We start from the raw sequence: 20,327 nt of genomic DNA, 5'->3' as shown, positions 1-20,327 counted from the left end.
CCGTTCTACGGTAGCCGAAATAGCTCAGTTGGGAGAGCGTTAGACTGAAGATCTAAAGGTCCCTGGTTCGATCCCGGGTTTCGGCATTTTGCCAAAAAAAAAAGAATCATAGTCCGTCGTGCATTATTTTTATACTCAACTTTATTAGGTCTACCTGTTCAATTGTTAACACAAATCAGCCTAACTTTAAATAGAAGTTCAAAGTGAGCATCAGAAAGGGATGAGGGGGCATTTAAGCGACTTTGAACGTGGTGGAGTATTTCCTCCTCATCTACTGGGACTTTCACGCACAGCCATCTCTAGGGTTTACAGAGAACAATAAGAGGTAAAAGAGGAGTTTAGCACCTCATAAGGTGCAATAAACATGCCCAGTCAACGGTAAAGTTGTCTGGCATTGAACCATCAGGGGGCAGTATTGGCCAACAAATACTAGAAGCTGACAGAACGTAGCATAACAGTAAATAAGACTAACAGATAATGTAATGTAAATAAGATAATGTAAATAAGACTAATGTTCTTTTTAATGTTTACAACGAGTAGAACACACACACACACACGGCTCAAGGTTTCAATAACGTGACTGAGTAGGAAAGTGTCTTTACGTGTACGGATCATGAGATGTGGAAAAACCATGGAATAACATTCCAAGTTACTGAGAAGCATTCGGGATCTACATCATCTGCAAAATAAAACCAAATGGAACGACCAGTTAGTAGAAGTGGCCATCAAAGAAAAGGCCCTTTTGCCTGTCTTTATTGCTGCCCTCAGCCTATTATTGTTGTGCCTATGTGCTTTCAAACAAGACGCCACTCCTTAGTTTATTTATTCACACCTTTCCAAGGGAAAAATGAACTTGATGCACTCTGAAAGTGATGCATGGTTACCCAGCCTCTCAGTGAGTGTTTGAAGGAAGAGTGTGTATATTTGTATGTTGATTACATATATCTATATACCTCCCATAATGATTATCCATCACAAGCTTTGTAGAATGCAGTAAAACCAAAGATGCAAGCTAAGCCTGTTCAGGTTGAGACTACAGCAGATACCACAACCAACTGCACCTGCAGTTATGTCATTTGTTGGTGGCTGCTGTACATCAACCAGTAAGTAGTGGTTTGTTGATGTCAAAATTGATAATACTGAGAAGTTTATCTAAGATATAAGATCATTTACTACAACACTTAAGCGTGTTTATTATCAAAGTCGGATGGAATATGATATTGATGCTTCTGCTCTGTCAAATTCCATCAGTCAAACTGTACCATTAAACAAGAACCAGCCTTCAATCATAGGATTCCAGAACTGGGATGCCTTGAACAAATGTGGGCTTGACATTATTAAAGAGAACCGGATGCGCTTGATTATATAAATAAATATCAAGCCCACTCCTCAGCCCATTTCCTCCTTCTAGATCCTGTCCTTTTAGATGCTCTGAAGTGTTCCTCTCTAAAAGTCAGCTTCAAATCAGCAGCAAACCAACCTTCTGTTGCACCCCATAACAAATGGAAGTCAGAGAAATTGAGCAGCATAGCACAAAATGCACCATATGGAGGCTTTTAAATAAGCTTTCGTGTAAACTGCTGACTGCCTGACACATGCAGACAGGAGGCTTTCCTCATCAGGATGGCGTTGGGCCTCTCGGCTGGGTCAGGTGATCTTGCAGCCATTCAAAATCACCCTCATTAGCGAACGAAACCAGGGTATTACTGAACGGACCTCCTCCTCCTCCTCCTCCTCCTGCTGTAGGCAATAATGTGCAGCAAACTACCGTATGCACTTTATAAACCGGCACCTGTCATGTTGTAAAAGCCTCGGGGAGGACAAGAAATGTAGCTCATAAATACCATTAAACTACAGCTTGAAATGCAGTCAAGAACAATTGTTTGGAATTCTCAATGTGCTTAACCAACACGAGTGTCTGCATCTCTTGAAGACATTAGCCGCAGAAGCTCATACCCCACTGACAAATTAAAGCTTCTGTCTTAGTCTCCGAGGACGCAGGACTATAAAGCACAAACTGTACCCTTCCTAAGCTATAGAGGTAAAACGAGCATCCTCTAGAATGACGCATAGATGCCGCTTTGTTGCATACATTCTTGCGTATGTTAGTAACCAGTGTTGCATTTGGCAGCGCGGCAGCACAGAGGGAACCTTTGGAAGAATACTTCCATCAGGACGTGTCGGCTCATCTCTCTTTTTCTAGGTATTAATGGTCAGTAGGGAAACACGATCCGATGAGAGACATACCGCAGCGGTGCGGACGCTATACTGACAACCTACTGTAATAAGATAAGTGTTCCCATTGACCAGTGCCCTAGAGAGCCTTTATTTATAGCCACAGCTTAGGACGGAACCTTAAAAGTGTGTTAGACAGAGGATCTTATGTAATGGGGGTTACATGACTTGGGCCATTGGATCGATATGTACTCTGACAGATATATAGATGCTAAAAACAAAACAAGTTGGGAAAACATTTGAGAGGACATGCGTGGATATAACGCTTGATGATTCCTCTGATGAAAAATTAGCTACTCGGATCAAATCCTGGGTTTACGGTGACTCTTGGGGCGAAGACGCCGCTAAGCGTTGCCGACCAGGAGGTTTTTGCAAACACCCGGCTAGATGACCACATTTTCCAACCCCACCAAATTATTCTGGATCTGCAGGGTGTTTTTGTTGACCCGCGGGATCCGCCCTGCATGATCCACTGAGCAGGCTTTTTTGTTTTTTTGTCGGCGACGATTCAGTCTTCACCCACCTCGCCTGAAACCACTATCAGCGACCACAGCTACAGTTACTAATTAACTGCTCTAATTATCTTGGTAATTGTCCTCCCTTAAGGTTCATAGTCTGTTGCACATGTTGGAACATAGCAGAGGGCGATGACATCACGGCAGGTTCTTCTTTCTGTTTAGGGAACACGGTCTGGATGACAACTCATCTGCGTTTGTTAGGTCCACAAATAATTACTTAGAAAGAACATTAAGGACCCTCTTAGGTCAACTTTGTTGCAGCCAATAATCACTGATTTTCTTTTAAAAGTGACTGTTCCCTTCAGTCTGTGTGCAGATGTTTGGCTTCTCCATCATGCAGGCGGGTCATTTTCTCTGGACCTGATGTAAGCAGGGAGTCTCTGTGCCACGCGTGTCAACAGGATCACTCACCCCTGCTAATGTGCACATCAGCCCGTCACCGCGATGCCTGCAGAGGCTCGGGAGAGGCGCTCCTCAGCCCCGGGTCACCACAGGAGAAAAATGGCAACAGCAGCATTGCTGCTTCTGTACATTCTATTTGAATGTTGAGACTTGCGGGTGGGGGGGGGGGCTTTTGCGTATGGATGCTGTTGGAGCTGACGTAGAGTGATGACAGGATACAGTCGGTGACCTCTCAATTTTCACTGAGGGTACATATTATGTAAGGGAGACCTGAGGGAATTCCACGCTGGCCTCTTTGGGTTGCAGCCTGACGACAGACGGGGGGACGGTCTCTGGCTTCAGGGTGGACCGTATTAGAGGCCGCACAAATGAGCCAGTCCCTGTCAGACAGCATCCATAGACCCTCAGGCCCACATGGTCCCTAGTGCTGCACTTGCGAAAGATGCGTCTCTTTGAATGGATCGCTTTCAACCCCTGGCATGAAAAGCAACATGTGACTCAGTGACTAACGTGACTATGGAGGAGTTCTGTCTCCCGTCTGGCTATATTTAAGCTGCTCTCATTAGGTGCAAACTTGTCCTCCTCTCCTCTGGCACAGGCAGTAATTTGTGTCTCTCCTTACTAACCTTTTTTTAGCCTCATCTTTGAAGGTTACTTCCACGACAGGTCCTTCCACATTGGACGATGTAACAAGATATGTGGGCTGGCATCGTATTTTTTCCTATCTGATTTCCACAGATACCACGTGCGGAGGGAATTGCCCTAGTTCCCAGCACTTTTTTGAGCAAGCTGACTTTTTTTTTATAGCCCTAGTGTAACAAAGCCAAGTGGAATTTTAGAGAGAACATCTCTTTCCTTTTAATCTGCTTCGTTTCATATCTTATAATTGTTTCTGGCAATTTTCTTCCCCTCTGAGCCCAGCACCCTGTTCTTTTGTTAAAAGTTAGTGTCAAAACTGGGTTAGAAAGCATAATCCAGTATCTTTCGCAGCACTGCCTTGTGTCCGCTGTCACGGTGCGCTGAGCCAGTCTGTGTTCTCAGAGGAAAGACCCAACTGCCCTTTGCCGCCTGCCAGTCACACGGCTTTGCATCCAGCGCTCCCTCTCGTTCATCCCGTCGTTTCATTGTTCTTTCTGTCCTCCTTTTGTTCGGTCCCTTTCTTGATCTCTGGGATTCTGGGAGTTGTGACGGAGGGGCTTTGGGGGTCAGCCGTTATGCAACCTGGGGATTATTCCATGGGATGAATTTAGTCAGACAGGCTGAAACGTCTGGTGGCTCAAGATACAGAACATTCCAATAGGGACGGTTACAGAAGAGGACACGTTTATGGATAGTCAAAGGTCATGGGTCAATCTGAAGGCGAATGCAGACAACCTAAAGAAATAAGATGATGCCAAAGAGATATTAGAACATAAATGCATCAAAGAAAACACAAATTTAAGCCCTGATTTTGACACAGTTTCTCCCGGATTGGCTCTGCCCACCCCAACACTTCGGTTTGTTAGGTCTGATTTTAATTAACGAAGCCCCACAGACTGCAAATAAGGCACTTAGCTCTGATTCAAGGGGCTGGTGATTGTTACCGGGAAGCATCTCCCTCATGATTGTGAAACATTCTGGCTTTTTTGTGGATGCTGCACGGGATCTTTCACATATGGGTCCAAGTCGCTGCAGTAGGAAAAAAGGTGTCACCTTTTACAGATGGTTGTCGATGCGAGGGCGGTGATCTGTGCCTAGCGATGCGCGGAAGCATCTTAAATGCCTCGTCACCAATGTCACACCGTCCCAGCGCGCTGCAGCAAATACCCCCGGCCTGGCGCTTACCCACCAAATGACCTCACCCCATTATCGCCACGGGGCCGGGCCGCTGTGCGACCACAGTAGTCGCAGAGTGTTCTTCACATCTTTCACGTCACCTCCTCCGCTTTCACAGAAAAAGAAAGCAGCGGCGTGAGAGCGAGCGCAGGGGAGCATTCAGCACACGCGGGCGAGGATTAACACCGATCCACCATTTTTGAACGATTTTAATCATTTCCCCTCGTATTCCACCTCAAAATCAACCACGATATTGGTGCTGAGGGTCTCTGTCTACCTTCCTGCATTCAGGGCTGTCTAGTATTTTTCCACTTGATTATTATTTTTTTTTTTGGGTGGCAGGTCCCTCATCCAAGGAGCTCAGAATTTTCTGGTCTGCATCAGAAGGCATTAACCCTTCCTCTCCTCTCTTCTCCTTTCTTTGCATCCTCCGCTTCGCCATCCCTCCGAGCACTGCAGCACCGACCAGGCTTGGAAAATTCCACACTGCAGCAGCGAGAGAGGGGGAGAGGGAGAGAGGGAGAGAGGGAGAGGTGCAGGTGGGATGGAAGAGAGAAAGGATGAGAATGTTGAGAAAGTCATCAATGATTGTACTGAGGTCATCTGGCAGGAGGGAGTGGGAGGATTTGGTGTTTACATGCAAATGAAACACAATTTCCTCACTATAAAATCACGGGACTAAATTATAGCCCAGAAGACATATGTGTGCGATGAGAGGAAGCCGTATTTATCTGCCAGAGAGAGAAAGAGGAATGATAGTGTTTAGAATTTCCCCTCCGCAGAAACGTGCATCCATCATCACGTGTGAGGAGAAAAACGCACCGTAGTGCTCTAATCTGACCAGCAACTGGAGCTTCTATTCACGCCAGCATGCTCAGGTTTTTACAGACTGGGACACAAAACAGTGAGGAGAGGTTTTGGCCCAATTTTCTGCCTAAATTTTAATGTTCTTGAAGAAAAAAACCAAACATTTATTCTATAAAGCCCGTACACACCGACCAGGTGTGAATTGTGGTGATCTGTTTGTGAAGGTGAAACAGCAACGGGCTTTTTTTATAGCTGTGAATTGGGCCTGAATTAAGCAATCACATTCAGAATTCGAATTGTGATAATTAGCATCTGTTGAAGTAGATAATTAACCCACATATGACAAACTCTGTCTGACAATCAGGCATCATTCACACTCAGCTTGTAAAGCTGCTCCGTGGTGTCACTTTGATAATATGGAGCAGCACCAGAGGATGGTTGTGTTCCATTCTGGCTCGCTGGATGATTAAAGGCAGCAGCATTCTGGACTTTAGCCATTAAAACTGTGCCAGGGTACAGTGAATACTGTTGCCATGGAAAACTGTGAAAGCTGTCACTCAAGGCTGCAAAATTTTATCCTGCATTGTGGATGTTACATAAAATACTGGACGTCCAGAAAACGTTAACAGATTAAAGTCAGGGACTTGCGATTGTCCCCGTGTGGCCCGGGTCTTTGTATCAACCCTCAGCCCAGACGTTCAGATGCTAATTTCAACTGTCACCATGAAACAGAGTCGAGGACAAAACAGACGTCACTGTCGTTGCTAATCAATTTGCCCCAGTGTGGAATCTCTTCCATTTAAACCACTGGTTAGTCTGCTGCTGCATCGATCAGCAGCCCAGTTGGCACGCCGACCAGCGGGTAGACGGCGACACGTGATCAGGCCGGGAGGGTGAAGCCTGCCTCCATGCTGGCAGACAGACGAGCCCGAAGAGCTCATCAGTGCCAGCCTGAGCTACTCCCACAACACTGGAAACTTTCTTTTACTTCAGACGCTGCGGAGGCTGAGCAAACATGAACTCTGAGGAGATAACAGCAAGCAGATTTAGTTCACTTTTCCCACTTTTGTAAACATTCACTGTTGACACAGAAGGAATTTTTCGTACCCAGATCCTTCCAGTGTCAGCTTGGTGTTCAGATTGTTATTGTCAGGAATCACAGACATGATCTAAAGCTACTCTATGACTCCGATTTTGGCTCCTCCCTGATACATCCTGTGTAATTTTCGATTTCATGGCATTCATTATGTTGATCAACTGACTTGCTCAGGAGTTTGTTCACAACAGTAGATGAACTATATTTAAGACGCTGTACTCTGATACATGTTTGTGTTAATCGTCTCTTTAAGAGGGAACCGATGATTTACTGTACGTACACGTGCACACTTTAGTCTTCAGGTTTCATACTTGCTGCTATAATCAGCTTAAAACATCCAGCAAAATAGCCTGCAGTGCAGATTCATGTGGACACACCCTGTTTACATCTGCTCGGGTTTTTCAGGAATACGTAGACGATGTGAATCCAGCGAAGTCTGCAGCGCTGGGATCACCGCTGCCAAAACGTGAGCGGTTCTCGGTAAATGTTTTCCAGGAATTCTGACCTTTTTATTCCTGTGAAATGATTGATGGTTCCTTAAAGGCCTCTGAAGGGTTTCTGCTGTTTTCAGCATTCCAGGGAAGACTTGAGGCCAAAGCCCGCCTCTTCAAATATACATAGTAGCAACGTGCAACTTTATATCAGCGAGTTCATTTACGTCAGAGAGACGGAGCTTTCAGGGGTGGCAGGAATATGGCCCCGGTCTGTGACCGGTCACCCAGGAAATGAACACCCATGTTTGCGTAACGACATGTTCCAAACTGTTTGTTGTGACTCCACCATTTGTACATACATAAAAGAAAACACAGAAAAAGAACACGAGGTTCCTGTGTAACACTTTCACGATGACGAGCGGCTTGAGGGGCAACGAGGTTTCCTCGCCTATTTTTATACTGGCATTGACTTGACGGCAGCGATGTGTTTGATGTGTTTGATTGTTCCTGCATGTTTACGTGGAAAACCTTCAGTTAGTCAGTATGTAAATGTCTCCATTTAGAATCACAAGCATCTAGAAGAGTTCCTGAAGACGCATTCAGAAATAGGCTAATCCTGTGACCCCCTTCTTGCACAAACTGCAGTGGCTTTCATGTTTCCCTTCTTCCAGTTCCAAGAAAAACAAGATTATCACACCCTGCCTGTCAAGCTAGGTCACATCACCTGCGCCAAATCTTTCGGCATGTGTCTGAGCAGGCTCTGAGACAGGCACCTACATAGAGGTACCGTCCTGAAGCTGAAGGTGTGTAAATTAAAACATTAAAACATTAATAAACCCAACCTGGCTTCCCTCTCTCCGAGTCTCAGCCCTGCACACGAGCATAATGCATAATACAGGCTCAGGCCTCAAACTGAAATCTAGATATGAAATCCGTCGCTTCAGCTTTTAAATTCTTTTATCATCTCATTTCTTTTCCCCTCTAACCACTGTTTTTTGAAAGTCAATAAATATTTTTTAAAAAGAATAAAATCACAGTAGCTGCAGTTGTCGAGGGTCTGAAGTGCGAGAGACCTGCTGGTGGGTTTCCTTAGTGACGGGCCTTATGGGTGGTGCTAATGTGCTGCGGTCAGTCTGGTCTTAACTGACAATACTGGCAACTGGGAGATCCCCGAACACTCATCTTTCAAGTCAAGTCTGCTGAATTAGCACCACAGTCCGAATCAAGAAGCAAACACGATGTTCTCCGTCTGCGACAGACGTCCTGCAGTTGGTTAAATGCGTTAACTCGTCAGTGCATCATCATCCTGATTGTGCCCCGTTATTCCAATCATCTCATTAACAGCAGACATGCCGAGAGACCGTCGCCACCGGCCTCTAGGCTACAGTGACAGCGTTTGTGGGTAGCCGTGACCGTTGAGACCTCACAGTCGAGTGCAGCACGGCAACATCTGCATGCAGGAGGATGATGTTCCACTTGATATCTTTTGGACTTGTTTCCCACCTGGTAAATCTGTCTGGCTTTACACACACATGAACCAATTGTGGTGGCTGCACAGCTACAGCCAGGGCGCCTGTTCCTGAACACTCGGTCCTCTCTGTCAAGTCATAAGTCTTAAATACCGTAGCAACTGATTTACTGGGCTGTTGCATAACGCAGTTAGCGTCTGATATTCGCTCTGTCCTCTCTATAGAATGTGCACATCTGCACAAACACAGGCACGCACACATGCCTGCAATGTGCTGCAGGGCAACTCCCCAAAGCCAAGACTGCAAAGGAAAACATATTCTTGCTGTACAGCCAAGCTGGGAGGAGTCTGGATCCTGACTTTTAACAGATGTTTATCCTGCTTTTCCTGGAAATCGTCTGCGCTTTATAGGGGAAGCACTGGGGAGCTATAAGGACCTTCTACAGGGAACAACAACGACTCCAATCCTCTGTCAGTGTGCAGACACATGTTTGCCTGCTTCCATCGTCTCAGTTTTCCATGTTAACTCTCCATTAAAGGCTAATGTGGAGGACTGCTACTTTTTAACAGCTCGGTTATGAACTCTGTCAATTTTTGCTTTATTTGAATTGCACGTGTTTGTTTTGGGTGTCTATGTGCGTGTGTGTGTCTCTGTGTGCGTGTCTGTGTGTGTGAGAGTGTGTGTGTGTGTGTGTGTGTGTGCAAGAGGCAGAAGGAGAGGGTAAGCGAATGTAAAGAAAAATCAAAATATTATGGTTCTCAGTAACATGTGATGTCTTGCACAAGGGGGAGGTTCTGTTTACAGAAAGCTGACCCTTTTTTGCCCTCCCAGTGTTTGGGCCATATGGAACCTGTTAATGTACAGTGCGCTACAAACACGACGGTGGTGTTTCATTCTCTCCACAATAAATCTGACGGGGGATTTGATTCAGGATCGACAGCGGTTGATATTTACGATGCCGTAAACGGAGCGCCGTTTTTTAAAAAAGATAACAGAGATAAGCTACACATGTTCGACCCTGTTTGACTCGAGGCAGCGAGGTTACTCGGTTTGTTTTCTTTCCCAGAACAGACTCCGCCCAGAGCGGTTTTAGGGAATGAAATAAATTTTATTGCTCAACAATAAGCATGAGCTCATGACAACGCTTTAATTTAGAAACAGGCTGAATGAATAGACTTATTTTAGCCGAGAGGATGTTGTTTTGTGTTTGTTCGGAAGTTTGGAAGTAAAGTGGATTCTGTTCCTTAACCTCACGATAACGGCGCTTAGGCTAAACGCTGCAATATCACAAAAAAATGTAGCTGTGCCAAGTCTTCCTCACTCGACATATATCAAATTAATACAAAAGATTATTGTGTCAAAGGGAAACTCGAACTATAGAAGAATCCATCTGCATCGCATGATCTTGCAATAAAACAGCCATTTTATGAATGTTATTTTCAACTGACTGAATAAAAACCTTCAGTGGGGGTGAATTATTTATCTGCTTTCTGAGTAAAATCCCTGAAAGTGTGTGCAAAACAAAGGATATGGGCCTATCTGTCCTGGACAGGTGAATGGGACATGGGCCAAACACATGCAGCAGACATGAGGTGCCAGCTTCGAGAGAACCTAAAGGTTAACTAGAGGTCGAGATAAATGTTGGGAACCATATTTTCAACTCTAACCTAGAGTTCATTGAGGCAAAGCTAAAATAGCTGCAGGTTGTATAACCAGAGGTGGATGGGAGTCTTTGCATGTGTTTACTTAAAATGTTAGATAAGAACAAAATGCAGTCCAAATGGTTTTTGCCTTAATGCTTTTCAGGTGAATTTCATTGGAGAAACATGAGCCTTTTCTTCCTAACTATCCAAAGAATCCTCTGTCTCTTCCCAAGCTGCTCACACATGAACACAGCATGCTTCCGAACCCATTCCCATGGTGACGGGCCAGGGCTAAATCTGCATTGATCCATGGGGAGCAGAAACTGGGCCGTGCCACTGAATGAAACCATATAATTATTCCCTGCTGATGAAGATGAGCACAGCAGCACCAGAGATGAAGGTCGTGGCCTCCCTCAAAACCTGTCAGTCATGCTGAAACCGTGGTGCGGTTCCGGCGTGAGAGGCCTTTTTACATCAGTTATCACGTGAGGTCGCCACCTCCAACAAATTCCTGCCCCCTCCTGCCGACCTCAGAGGAGCGGTCAGCTGCCTCCTTTAAAGTGGGTCGGGTACTTGCACCCCCACAGGCGTGCCGGGATCAGATGTCAACACTTGCATTTTCCGCTGCAGGTCCCTGCAGCAGGTCTCCAATTCAAGGCTGTCCTTGAACAGGTCAGATTCAAGCCCCCCCCCCCAGCATGGCGGTCCCTCCTCTCCTGCGCCACCGTGCACCACTCCAGCAGCACGGTGACACGTTTTGGTTTATGGAGGAATGTGAAGAATGCGGGGGTTAAAACCGTACTTCAAGGTGCAGCAAATCAGTAGAAAAGGTAGTTGTGTGATCCATCAAACACTGCGTGCCTGCACACTCCAGGATTATCGTCCTGCACCCGTTGTGTGATAAACCCCTCCCTGTGTAAACAACAGGAGGTTTCTGCTGTCTGACAAGGTCTGGTGATACGTACGCCTGTAGGCGGGCACCATTCATCCAGGAAGCTAGCGGATTGTTTACTTCCTCGTGCAGCTCACGTTTTACAGTCACATTTATTGTTTGAGCAGACTTATCTATTCACTGACTCACCATTGTTCGAACCCTTGTTTTAGTTCTGCTGGGGGAGGGTCCGAGTCTCACACACATTAATACCTGCATGTTGCTAATGTGCCAGAAGGCATTCAGTGATGTGTTTTATCACGGCAGCAGGTGACACCCCCACCACCATCGTCAGCATTCTTTGATCATGCGACGGGCCTGCATTTCTTTCCGTTACGAGCAAAGGGGAATTCTGGAGGAACGTGAATATCCTTGGGGAATGCCAATGTAAACAAGGCTGCCCTTGAGTCGGCATTGGGTCCGCCTGCAACAACGCTGATCACTATCAACACGCTTTACTGCATAAAGAGGGCTCTTAAAACTTGTGGCCCGTCCCCTTGCTCTCTCTGGCAGCAGCATCCCCCCCCCCCCCCACTCACGTGTCTGGGAATGAGTGGGAGGAGTAAGAAACAGAGAAACGAGATTTCAAGTTCGTGTTTTGATTTCCCCAATGTATCACAAGGATTTCCAGGCACTCTTTGGGCCTGAGATTTGCCCCTGGAAGCGTTTCTGGTGGAAGAAAGCGTAAACCTCATCTTCTATGAGGGATCAGTTGTCTTTTTTCAATTTTTTTTTTTTTTACCAATTTTGGGGAAATTAGCTCCCTGAGTTTTCTGTTTTCGCTTCCTGGGAGTCAGTGCACAGCCACAGTTAAGATTCACTTTTAAACGAGGTTCAGTGCAGTTCAGGGAAGTAACAGATGAAAAACTAATTTAAGGCAAGCTTAATTTAGATGTGATTGAACTGAGCATATGTTAAGCTATATGTATGGCAAACATTGTGTCCTAGTCTGTTCTAATAAGGTTCTAATAAGGTTTGTGTGCATTACTTTTAAATAAAGAATACCAACATTGGAGGACCCAAGTTGTATAGAATCCTTTGAAAATTGTATCATTTGTATGCGTCAGTGTATAACTCCTTCCTCTGGGATTCTGGCTGCCATTAAAGATCCAATATTCTCTGACTGTTTCTTGTTTCCTGAGCAGTGACTCCGCTCAAAACTCCACCGGCATATTTTGGTGAATTCCACCTATTCAGCCACTGCATAGCTCTCATGCTATCAGGTGATGGTCTCATCTTATCTTTCCGAGTCCCTCTAGAGCGCCACATTGAGCGCCTGACATCACAGGTACATGAAACATTTGCCTTTGCAAAACAGGTGAACTTGACACTTAACAGGAACAAAATAGTTCCTTCTTTGGAAACAAAATATCTCCATTTGTCAGTTTAGGAACATGGGCATTAACTGAGAATTACCTTGACGTATGACATACAGTAGTTACATTAGCAGCGGTTCCATCACACATATTTATATTTTGTCTGTACAGACTTTTCACATGAACTAACTGATTGACTGACAAAGAACAGGCTGAACCACTGAGAGGAGCAGAGCCAAATTATGGCTATCAGCATGCTAACACGTTCTCTGGACCAGTGTAGCAGCGCCGCGTCACACCGTGCCCAATTCACACTTATCTAAGGGTGCTGGATTTTGAATTTATCAGTGTGGTAGGACCCAGATTACCATTCTGAGTCGAGTGATAAACAAAACCGAAACTAAACAAGGTCTTACTGTTGAGACGGGACACACATGGCTGGAACTCAGACTTTCAAACCAGCCAAACGACTGAGCCAACTCCTTCCAGTCAGATATAATTATGAATTCATCAAAGAGATTCGGTTCAGAGGAAAAGTTTCAATTAGTTTCATCTAGCCTGAAAAATATTTTGCTGTATCAGACATTCCACCAGAGCAACATATAGACAGATTTGTTAGCAGATTGTACCTTCATGTATAACATACGGAAATCACAATTTTTCTATCATTTGTCATTTTAAATGTAAATACTTTTGCATCTGAGCAGACTGACTTTTGAGGGAGTGGGGGGGGGGGGGATTCCAGATGCCCCCATTGCTGGTGTACAGAGGAGGGAGTTGGACATTACATCACCTCATAGTTGCTTTGAGGGCCTGTTGGTGCAGCCTGAATCTATTGTCCTGGAGCATGGACCCATGACAGGACAGGGGATGCCCATCAGAGCTGACATAACATTGATGCACCAGCAAGGCTGGGGTGACCAAGCAAGAAAAGATATTGAGTCTTCCAAAAAAAAAAAAGTAGTTCATAAAATTGATTTTCATACACCTTTGTATAAATAAGCAATGAAAAAGACAAACACACAAATGCCTGTGAGTTCATTCAAATTAATCACTGTATTTGTTCTGTTTGGCCCCACGATTCCCACCAGTCCATGATGAAGTATCGACAGCGGTGGACCAGAGGAAACGTTGTATCTTCAAGCACCGATACCGGGATCCGATCCTCCGGTTTGTAATCCCAGCACTGAACTGGAACATCAGAGATTAGCGTCTGATTATGGTGTGCAGTGACCTGAACAGGAGCCTGCGGACGTCAGCATCCTGACACACCAGTTACCATCATTAGACAGACTGCGGCTCACACTCCAGTTTAACAACTGTGTTTTTAAGAGATAATTAATGGACTCAAAGATGACCAAAACTGATTCCCTCTGTCATGTAAACGATGCTCTGACGTGGTTTCACCAGGGTTCGTTCTTGTGTTAAAGGGACCTGGTTCCTCAAGATAATCCTAACAAATCCTCGAACACACACCACCACTCACGTCACTTGTTCCACAGACCTTGTGAGCTGCTCTCTGTGGGAACTTCTTTCACTGTGTGAGCCTGCAGTGTATTAGTCTAAACATTCAAGGTTGCACTCTGCAGCTGACCTCCAGTATGAAAAGATTTTTTCCCTCACTCAAATTCCACCAGGCTATGAGCTTATGCTGCTTTATAATCAACGTCTTGTAAAATTTGCTGATGGAAAGTTTCATTTTGCTGGTAAACAGCAATCTCCCATCACCTACACCGTGAATTATTCTGAATTACCCACGCTGCCAGACAGGACAAACTGTAGTTATAGTGGTCCAACTCGAGTCACTGCCCCAGTAACAGGTCCTGAGTCATTATATACAAATCACGTTATTTGTCGTCAGAAAGAAAATGTGCAGTTACGTCATTTCCAAAGCTTCAGTTGGGTTCTCATAATTGTGTTCGTACTGGTAAACACATTGTCTGATGATGATATGCAGATCGGCTTTTTTACTGCAGTATTTAATAGAATTGGCTTGATGTGGGATCAAACTTTGAATTATTAAAAAGAAATAACACAACAACGATAGAGGAAGCACACGATTGAGACATCTGGAGCCAGAATCTGCACATCTGGAGCCTGAATCTGCACAGCAACCTCCAAGAGGCTGCAGCAGATGGCATTCAACATTTACATTTAAACTAATGACAAAAACAATTGCTATTTATGAAACATCAGTATTTTGAGCGATGCCTTTATGCTTTGCTAAGCCCTTCGGCGCCCGTCTACTGTACATGCAGTTTGCAGCCTGATCAGTGAGCAAATTTAGAGTCAGTTAATAAGAGGCTTTTAGCCTGTTCTTGTTTGTGTCATGGAAAATCATTTCTCTCCGATTCTAAATTGAACATTGGGCATGTGAGCAACAGACACATTAAAGGAACTGCAAGGAGGTGCTGTTTGCTACGTGCTATTTCCATGCCCACTAATTTTAAATCGCCACAGCTGCAGCATTAAAGGTTGCATACGACGAATTAAAATTTGAGCGACTGTCACGAGCACCACAACAACTAAACTTTAGATACATTTTCTCCCCTCGGTGTTGTGTTTATGTCGTCCTCCCCTCCCCCCCTCTTTTCTCTCCTTCCTCTTTTGTTTGCAGGATGTTCTTGTTGGTAACTGGTCTCCACCCAGGCACAGATACAGCCTTCTGATTGGCTGCTGCTCGGGGGAGGCGGGGTTTATCGGCTCCGGTGCCGTGTTTTTAGCAGGAAGCTCAGCCCCGACGTCAGTTTCGCCAAGAGCTAGTGGAGGTGCGGGTCTCTTCGTACGGCGCTTGTCAAACGTTTAAAATTTCTTTAAAGCTGTACATATCGCCATTTGTGACCCATGAAAACACGAATAGCGTCTAGCGTAAAAGGAGTATTATAGAGCCTGTCCTACAAAGAAGAGAAGGGGAAATAAGGGATTTTGTCGCTGCCGCTGTCCTTCCGTCAGGCCTTTGTTCACCTTCGAGCAGCTCTGCAGTAGCGCCCCCGTGTGGACCGACAGCGAAGAGCCTGAGGATAGGGAGCCAAACCAGCGGCCGAGCCTCTTGCCTCCCGACCGAAGGGAGCGAAACCAGCGGCCGAGCCTCTTGCCTCCCGACCGAAGTGGGTCCCCACAGGTCATTTATCCAATGCGGAGTGAGGATGAGTCCCGCTCTGGAAGCCCTCATGCAGGCGGATGGGACTCCGTATCCCGGAAAAGGGGTGATGCTTGAACCCTTCGTGCACCAGGTAGGAGGCCACTCCTGCGTGCTACGATTCGGCGAGCAAACAATCTGCAAGCCTCTCATCCCCCGGGAGCACCAGTTCTACAAAAGCCTTCCTACAGAGATGAGGAAGTTCACTCCCCAGTATAAAGGTAAGAGCCCTGTTCTAAAGTAAAGCCTAGCTGTTTGTTGTTTCGCTTTAATCCTCGGATTTGTGCTGAAAGCGTCAAATATCTTCGGATATGTGAGCGCGCGCTGTGTTTCTAAGCATCATCTTTTCGTGATCGGATTATTTGGATGAGGTCTGTGTAAAGCTAAAATAGAAAGCAGAACATTTCGTATTATTTCTTCCGCTATGAATTGTATGAGCATCCGAACGGGCCGTGTCCTCAAATGCGTCATCTGGGGTTTAAGGGCAGATCGGGTTTAGGATGAGATCTAGTTTCCCATGGATTTAAAATAAATGCAATAGACCTCAGATGGAGCTAATTACAAGTCATCTGAGGAGCTTTACATTAGGGAGAATTCCATGCCAATTTTAATTTGCGCCATAGAAAGATGTGAACGGGTCCACATTTCTGATATATGCAAACATACAAAACATACATTCTTGCATATAAGAAGGATTGACTCATCCAGCACATTTGACCCTAAAAGTTCCCTTTAATCAGGAACCAGTGTAGATAGTTTTGTCTCAACATGTTGTAAATCTGGAGTGACTCATGAGTTCCCACACTCACGGAGGTGGCCTGATGGCACCGCAGACGTGAGAGGTCGGGCCTTCCAGGATGGTGATGTCAGCGCGCGTGACATCAGACCTGCTGCGGAAGGAGGCAGGACACGAGAGCCTCCCGGCTGCCGTCCGACCTTCTCTGATGCCTCTTATAATGTCCACCTGTCTCAAATCTACAGGTCGACACCCGCGATTTGAGCTGCTGGGCGTTGCACGCTCACGTCTCTGCAGCGTTTCGCGGCCATCGGCTTTGATCCCTTTGACGTTAGCATCGTTGCGACACCCACCCCCACCCCCACTGTAGAACTGGGAGAGCCACAGGGGGCCATGTAGGGGCTTACGATGGTGTATATTGGGGTCTGCTAATAATAATATATAATTTTTGTTTCATGTCTGTTTAATGAACTATATCTAAGTGGGCTGCTTAACTTTAAGGAACATTTTTTTACAGCTAGATTTAAAAAATAACAAAATGGCAAAAGGTTCCTGGCTAGAATGTAGGTGTTTGTGCATGTGGCTGTAATTGTTTGACCGGTTTAAACTGAGTTAATGTTTGGCCTTCTCTCAGGCGTCGTATCCGTCAGTTTTGAAGAGGATGAGGAGGGGAACCTGTGCCTCATCGCCTATCCACTTCGCAGCGAGTCAGGCGACCTGGAGAACAAGGACCCCTCTACAGACTGCGAGCCCAAGAGCAAGATACTGAAATGGAGCAATAAGAAGCACTCTCCTTTGCACTTGGATGACATCTACAGCAAGGAGAGGGCGCGACACTGCCGCAAAGACGACAAGATTATGAGGTGAGTGCGCCTCTCCGGTCGCTATTTTCAGAATCTACGAGGCGCTTTATCGACGAGCTCGGTGACGGTTTCCCCCGTGTTGCCTTTGCAGTTATAACCGCGATGAGATGCAACAGCCGGAGGTTCTCTACTTCAGCCTGGAGAAGGGAAACATGGTGCCACAGATCAAACACAACCCCTGGAGTCTCAAATGTCATCAGCAGCACTTGCAGAGGATGAAGGAGAACGCGAAGCACCGTAACCAATACAGTATCCTTCCACTCCCGTGCAGAGGAGAGAACTAGGGCCATTCAGTTCAAATCAGCATGTGTATTCTAAGCTCTTTTGTTGACGACCCTTGACCCGATTTTATAGAATTTATCCTTTTGGAGAATCTGACATGGAGCTACAAGGTTCCGTGTGTCTTAGACTTGAAAATGGGAACTCGCCAACATGGGGACGATGCATCGGAGGAGAAGAAAGCCAATCAGATTCGCAAGTGTCAGCAGAGCACCTCGGCGTCTATTGGAGTGCGTCTCTGTGGCATGCAGGTACAGCGAGGAGGCGCGCACCAACGTGCACTGTTAATGTTTCTATGTGAACACGTATTCATGGTTCTTCTGCGTGACCTGCAGGTGTACCAGTCGGACGTGGGCCAGCTGATGTTCATGAATAAGTACCACGGTCGTAAGCTGACCCTCGCCGGCTTCAAAGAAGCCCTCTACCAGTTTTTTCACGATGGTTGTCGCCTGCGCCGCGAGCTGTTGTCTCCGGTGCTGCGACGCCTCCGGGAGATGCAAGCTGCCCTGGAGGCGTGCGAGTCCTACCGCTTCTACTCCAGCTCCCTGCTCATCATCTACGATGGAGATCCCCCCAGAACTCCCAGTAGACCCAGGCACAGAGGCGGGGAAGATGGGGATGAGGATGAGCCGTCTGATGAAGAAGAGGACGAGGAAGAGGAGGAAGAAGAGGGGGCTTTTGGGTTCCCTCGTTCCTCCTCGGCGGGCGGCAACACCGGAGGAAGCAGCAATGGCGGCGGCGGCGGTCGCTCCTCCCACAGCCCAGGAGAGAGCAGCAGCCCAGCGGTGGACGTGCGCATGATCGACTTTGCTCACACCACCTGTCGGCACTACGGAGAAGACAGCGTGGTGCACGAAGGTCAGGACAGTGGTTTCATCTTCGGCCTCCAGAACCTGGTCACCATCATCTCCCAGCTGGAGGATCACAGTACTGAATGATCCCGCGCTCGGATCACTGTGGTTTGAATTAGAAGCGCGGCAGAAGCCGGGTTAGCAGAGCGCTAGCTGCATTTCTCTGAGGTGCATTGCCCTTATGTCCCCGCAGGGGGAGGTTTGACCCTCCCTCACACGGAGGGAGCACCAGTATCTGCATCTGGCGAGAGCCCGTGGGGTCGTTCTTGTGCTCTCCCTCACCTGCTGGAGGACCGGGCTACCTGAGCCCTCAGATGCACTTTTCTCTTTCAGAGACTGCCCCTTTTTCTTTGTTTTAAGTGGCGGGAGAGAGTCCTGCGGGGGGCGGTGTTCCATCGGCAGGACCTCCCGTTAGCGTCTCCAGACCCTCCTACTCTTAAACTCCTCTGGTACAGCAAGTTTCTTTATTGTTAAATTCTCTCTGAGAGAGAAGGAGCGAGGCAGAGATAAATGTAACGGGCTCGTGTGTAAAAGGAGCCCTATGTGGTGCTTTACCTGTGGTCTGACCGTTTCTCGTTTTCTGGTTGAGGTGGGATCTGGGCTGCCTTTCCCCTATAGCACATTAGTACAGTGACTGTACAAGCTAATCTTGGTTGCTAGCTTAGCAGCCTTGTAGCAGTTAACAACAGCCAGAGAAGGACTTTTTTTTATATATTGGTATCTCTTGTAACAGACACTGATTGCAAGTCCACCCAGCACTTGTATTTTACACTTTATGGTGGAGAAACAAGGATATTTGCATCTAAAAAGGGATCTGCCTTTTGTCAATGGTTTTCCCATGTACCTTTTTGCCTATAATCACTTTTTTGTGATGAGGGGATGAAAAACATGTTTTATTACAGTCTTTGTTGTTGTTGTTTTCTTTCTTCTTCATTCCTGAACCTCAGAGTGAATATATGAATTATAGACATTAGGCTACAAAGACTATTTATTTGAAAGATTTGTTTAAATAAAATTAAAAAAAAACAAAAAAACATGGAGATGGCTACATTCCATTTTACCACTTCAAATGTTCTGTTCTGTTATACATTTGTTATTTTATATTGCAGGGATCGCTCCCTCTTGTATACCTGTGTGTTATCACTGTCTTGAAAAATAAAGGCATTCTTTTGTGTTAAAAGCTCCAGTCGCACTTCTTATATGTTCTTTGCCTCGCCTGCGTCATCGTCTCTACAAAGGTCGTCATTAAGTGGTTTATCGTAGGCCTTTGGCTACGGTTTCCGATCGGTCGCGATATCGGGGACTGATCTGCACCGGGTCTGGGATTAGGCACTTCAAACAAGAGGAGAAAACTTCATGTTCAAGCGGTAAGAAGGAAGGATTACAAAGCATTAGCAGCAGCTACTTGCACAAACAACTCCCAATGAAGGAAAAAAAAACAAAACTCGGGTGACCTCTAAAACCCTGAACTCCACAGCAAGGAGGGTTGTTGTCAAGAGCCAGATCAGCTTCTTCGTAGTAGTTCCTAATAAGATTACCGGTGTTGGTAAATGCGCTGAGCCAGGCAGTTAAGATGTTTTCAAGGACTCTACAGTAGAAAACATGGGAAGCACGAGGGGGCGAATTCATGTTGGTATCACGCATCAGATCACTGGTTAATGGCTGAGAAATGTTTAAAAGATTGTGTAAAAGACAGAGCAAATTGGCTACCGCATCCACATTTATGTTCAATTTTCTCATGCAATGTGGCGAATACATCCCAGCGAAACGCTCCCAAAGGCCCCAGCGGACCT

General features: G+C 46.1%; 1 protein-coding gene and 1 non-coding gene across 2 annotated transcripts; both read left to right on the top strand.

The window, feature by feature from the left end:
* The first annotated feature begins 13 nt into the window (after positions 1–13).
* trnaf-gaa (transfer RNA phenylalanine (anticodon GAA)) lies at positions 14–86 on the top strand. The gene has a single exon. It is a non-coding gene; the product is annotated as a tRNA-Phe (tRNA).
* Positions 87–15,395: 15,309 nt separating this feature from the next.
* On the top strand, positions 15,396–19,716 carry LOC101080152 (inositol hexakisphosphate kinase 2). The gene is made up of 5 exons (XM_003973168.3): positions 15,396–16,026; positions 17,176–17,404; positions 17,496–17,653; positions 17,759–17,934; positions 18,019–19,716. Exons 1-5 carry the CDS (start codon positions 15,813–15,815, stop codon positions 18,619–18,621), a joined length of 1,380 nt encoding a protein of 459 aa, XP_003973217.1. The 5' UTR covers positions 15,396–15,812; the 3' UTR covers positions 18,622–19,716.
* Positions 19,717–20,327: the final 611 nt, after the last annotated feature.

This window comes from Takifugu rubripes, chromosome 19, assembly GCF_901000725.2.
Source record: "Takifugu rubripes chromosome 19, fTakRub1.2, whole genome shotgun sequence".
NCBI classification, from domain to species: domain Eukaryota; kingdom Metazoa; phylum Chordata; class Actinopteri; order Tetraodontiformes; family Tetraodontidae; genus Takifugu; species Takifugu rubripes.
The sequence above is the reverse complement of the archived record's forward strand: the minus strand, read 5'-3'. Positions and strand labels throughout refer to the sequence as shown.

Coding starts and splice junctions, on each gene's coding strand:
- LOC101080152 (XM_003973168.3), top strand. CDS start 15,813: ATGAGTCCCGCTCTGGAAGCCCTCATGCAGGCGGATGGGACTCCGTAT. Junction 16,027..17,175: donor GTTCACTCCCCAGTATAAAG/GTAAGAGCCCTG, acceptor GCCTTCTCTCAG/GCGTCGTATCCGTCAGTTTT. Junction 17,935..18,018: donor TGCGTCTCTGTGGCATGCAG/GTACAGCGAGGA, acceptor CGTGACCTGCAG/GTGTACCAGTCGGACGTGGG.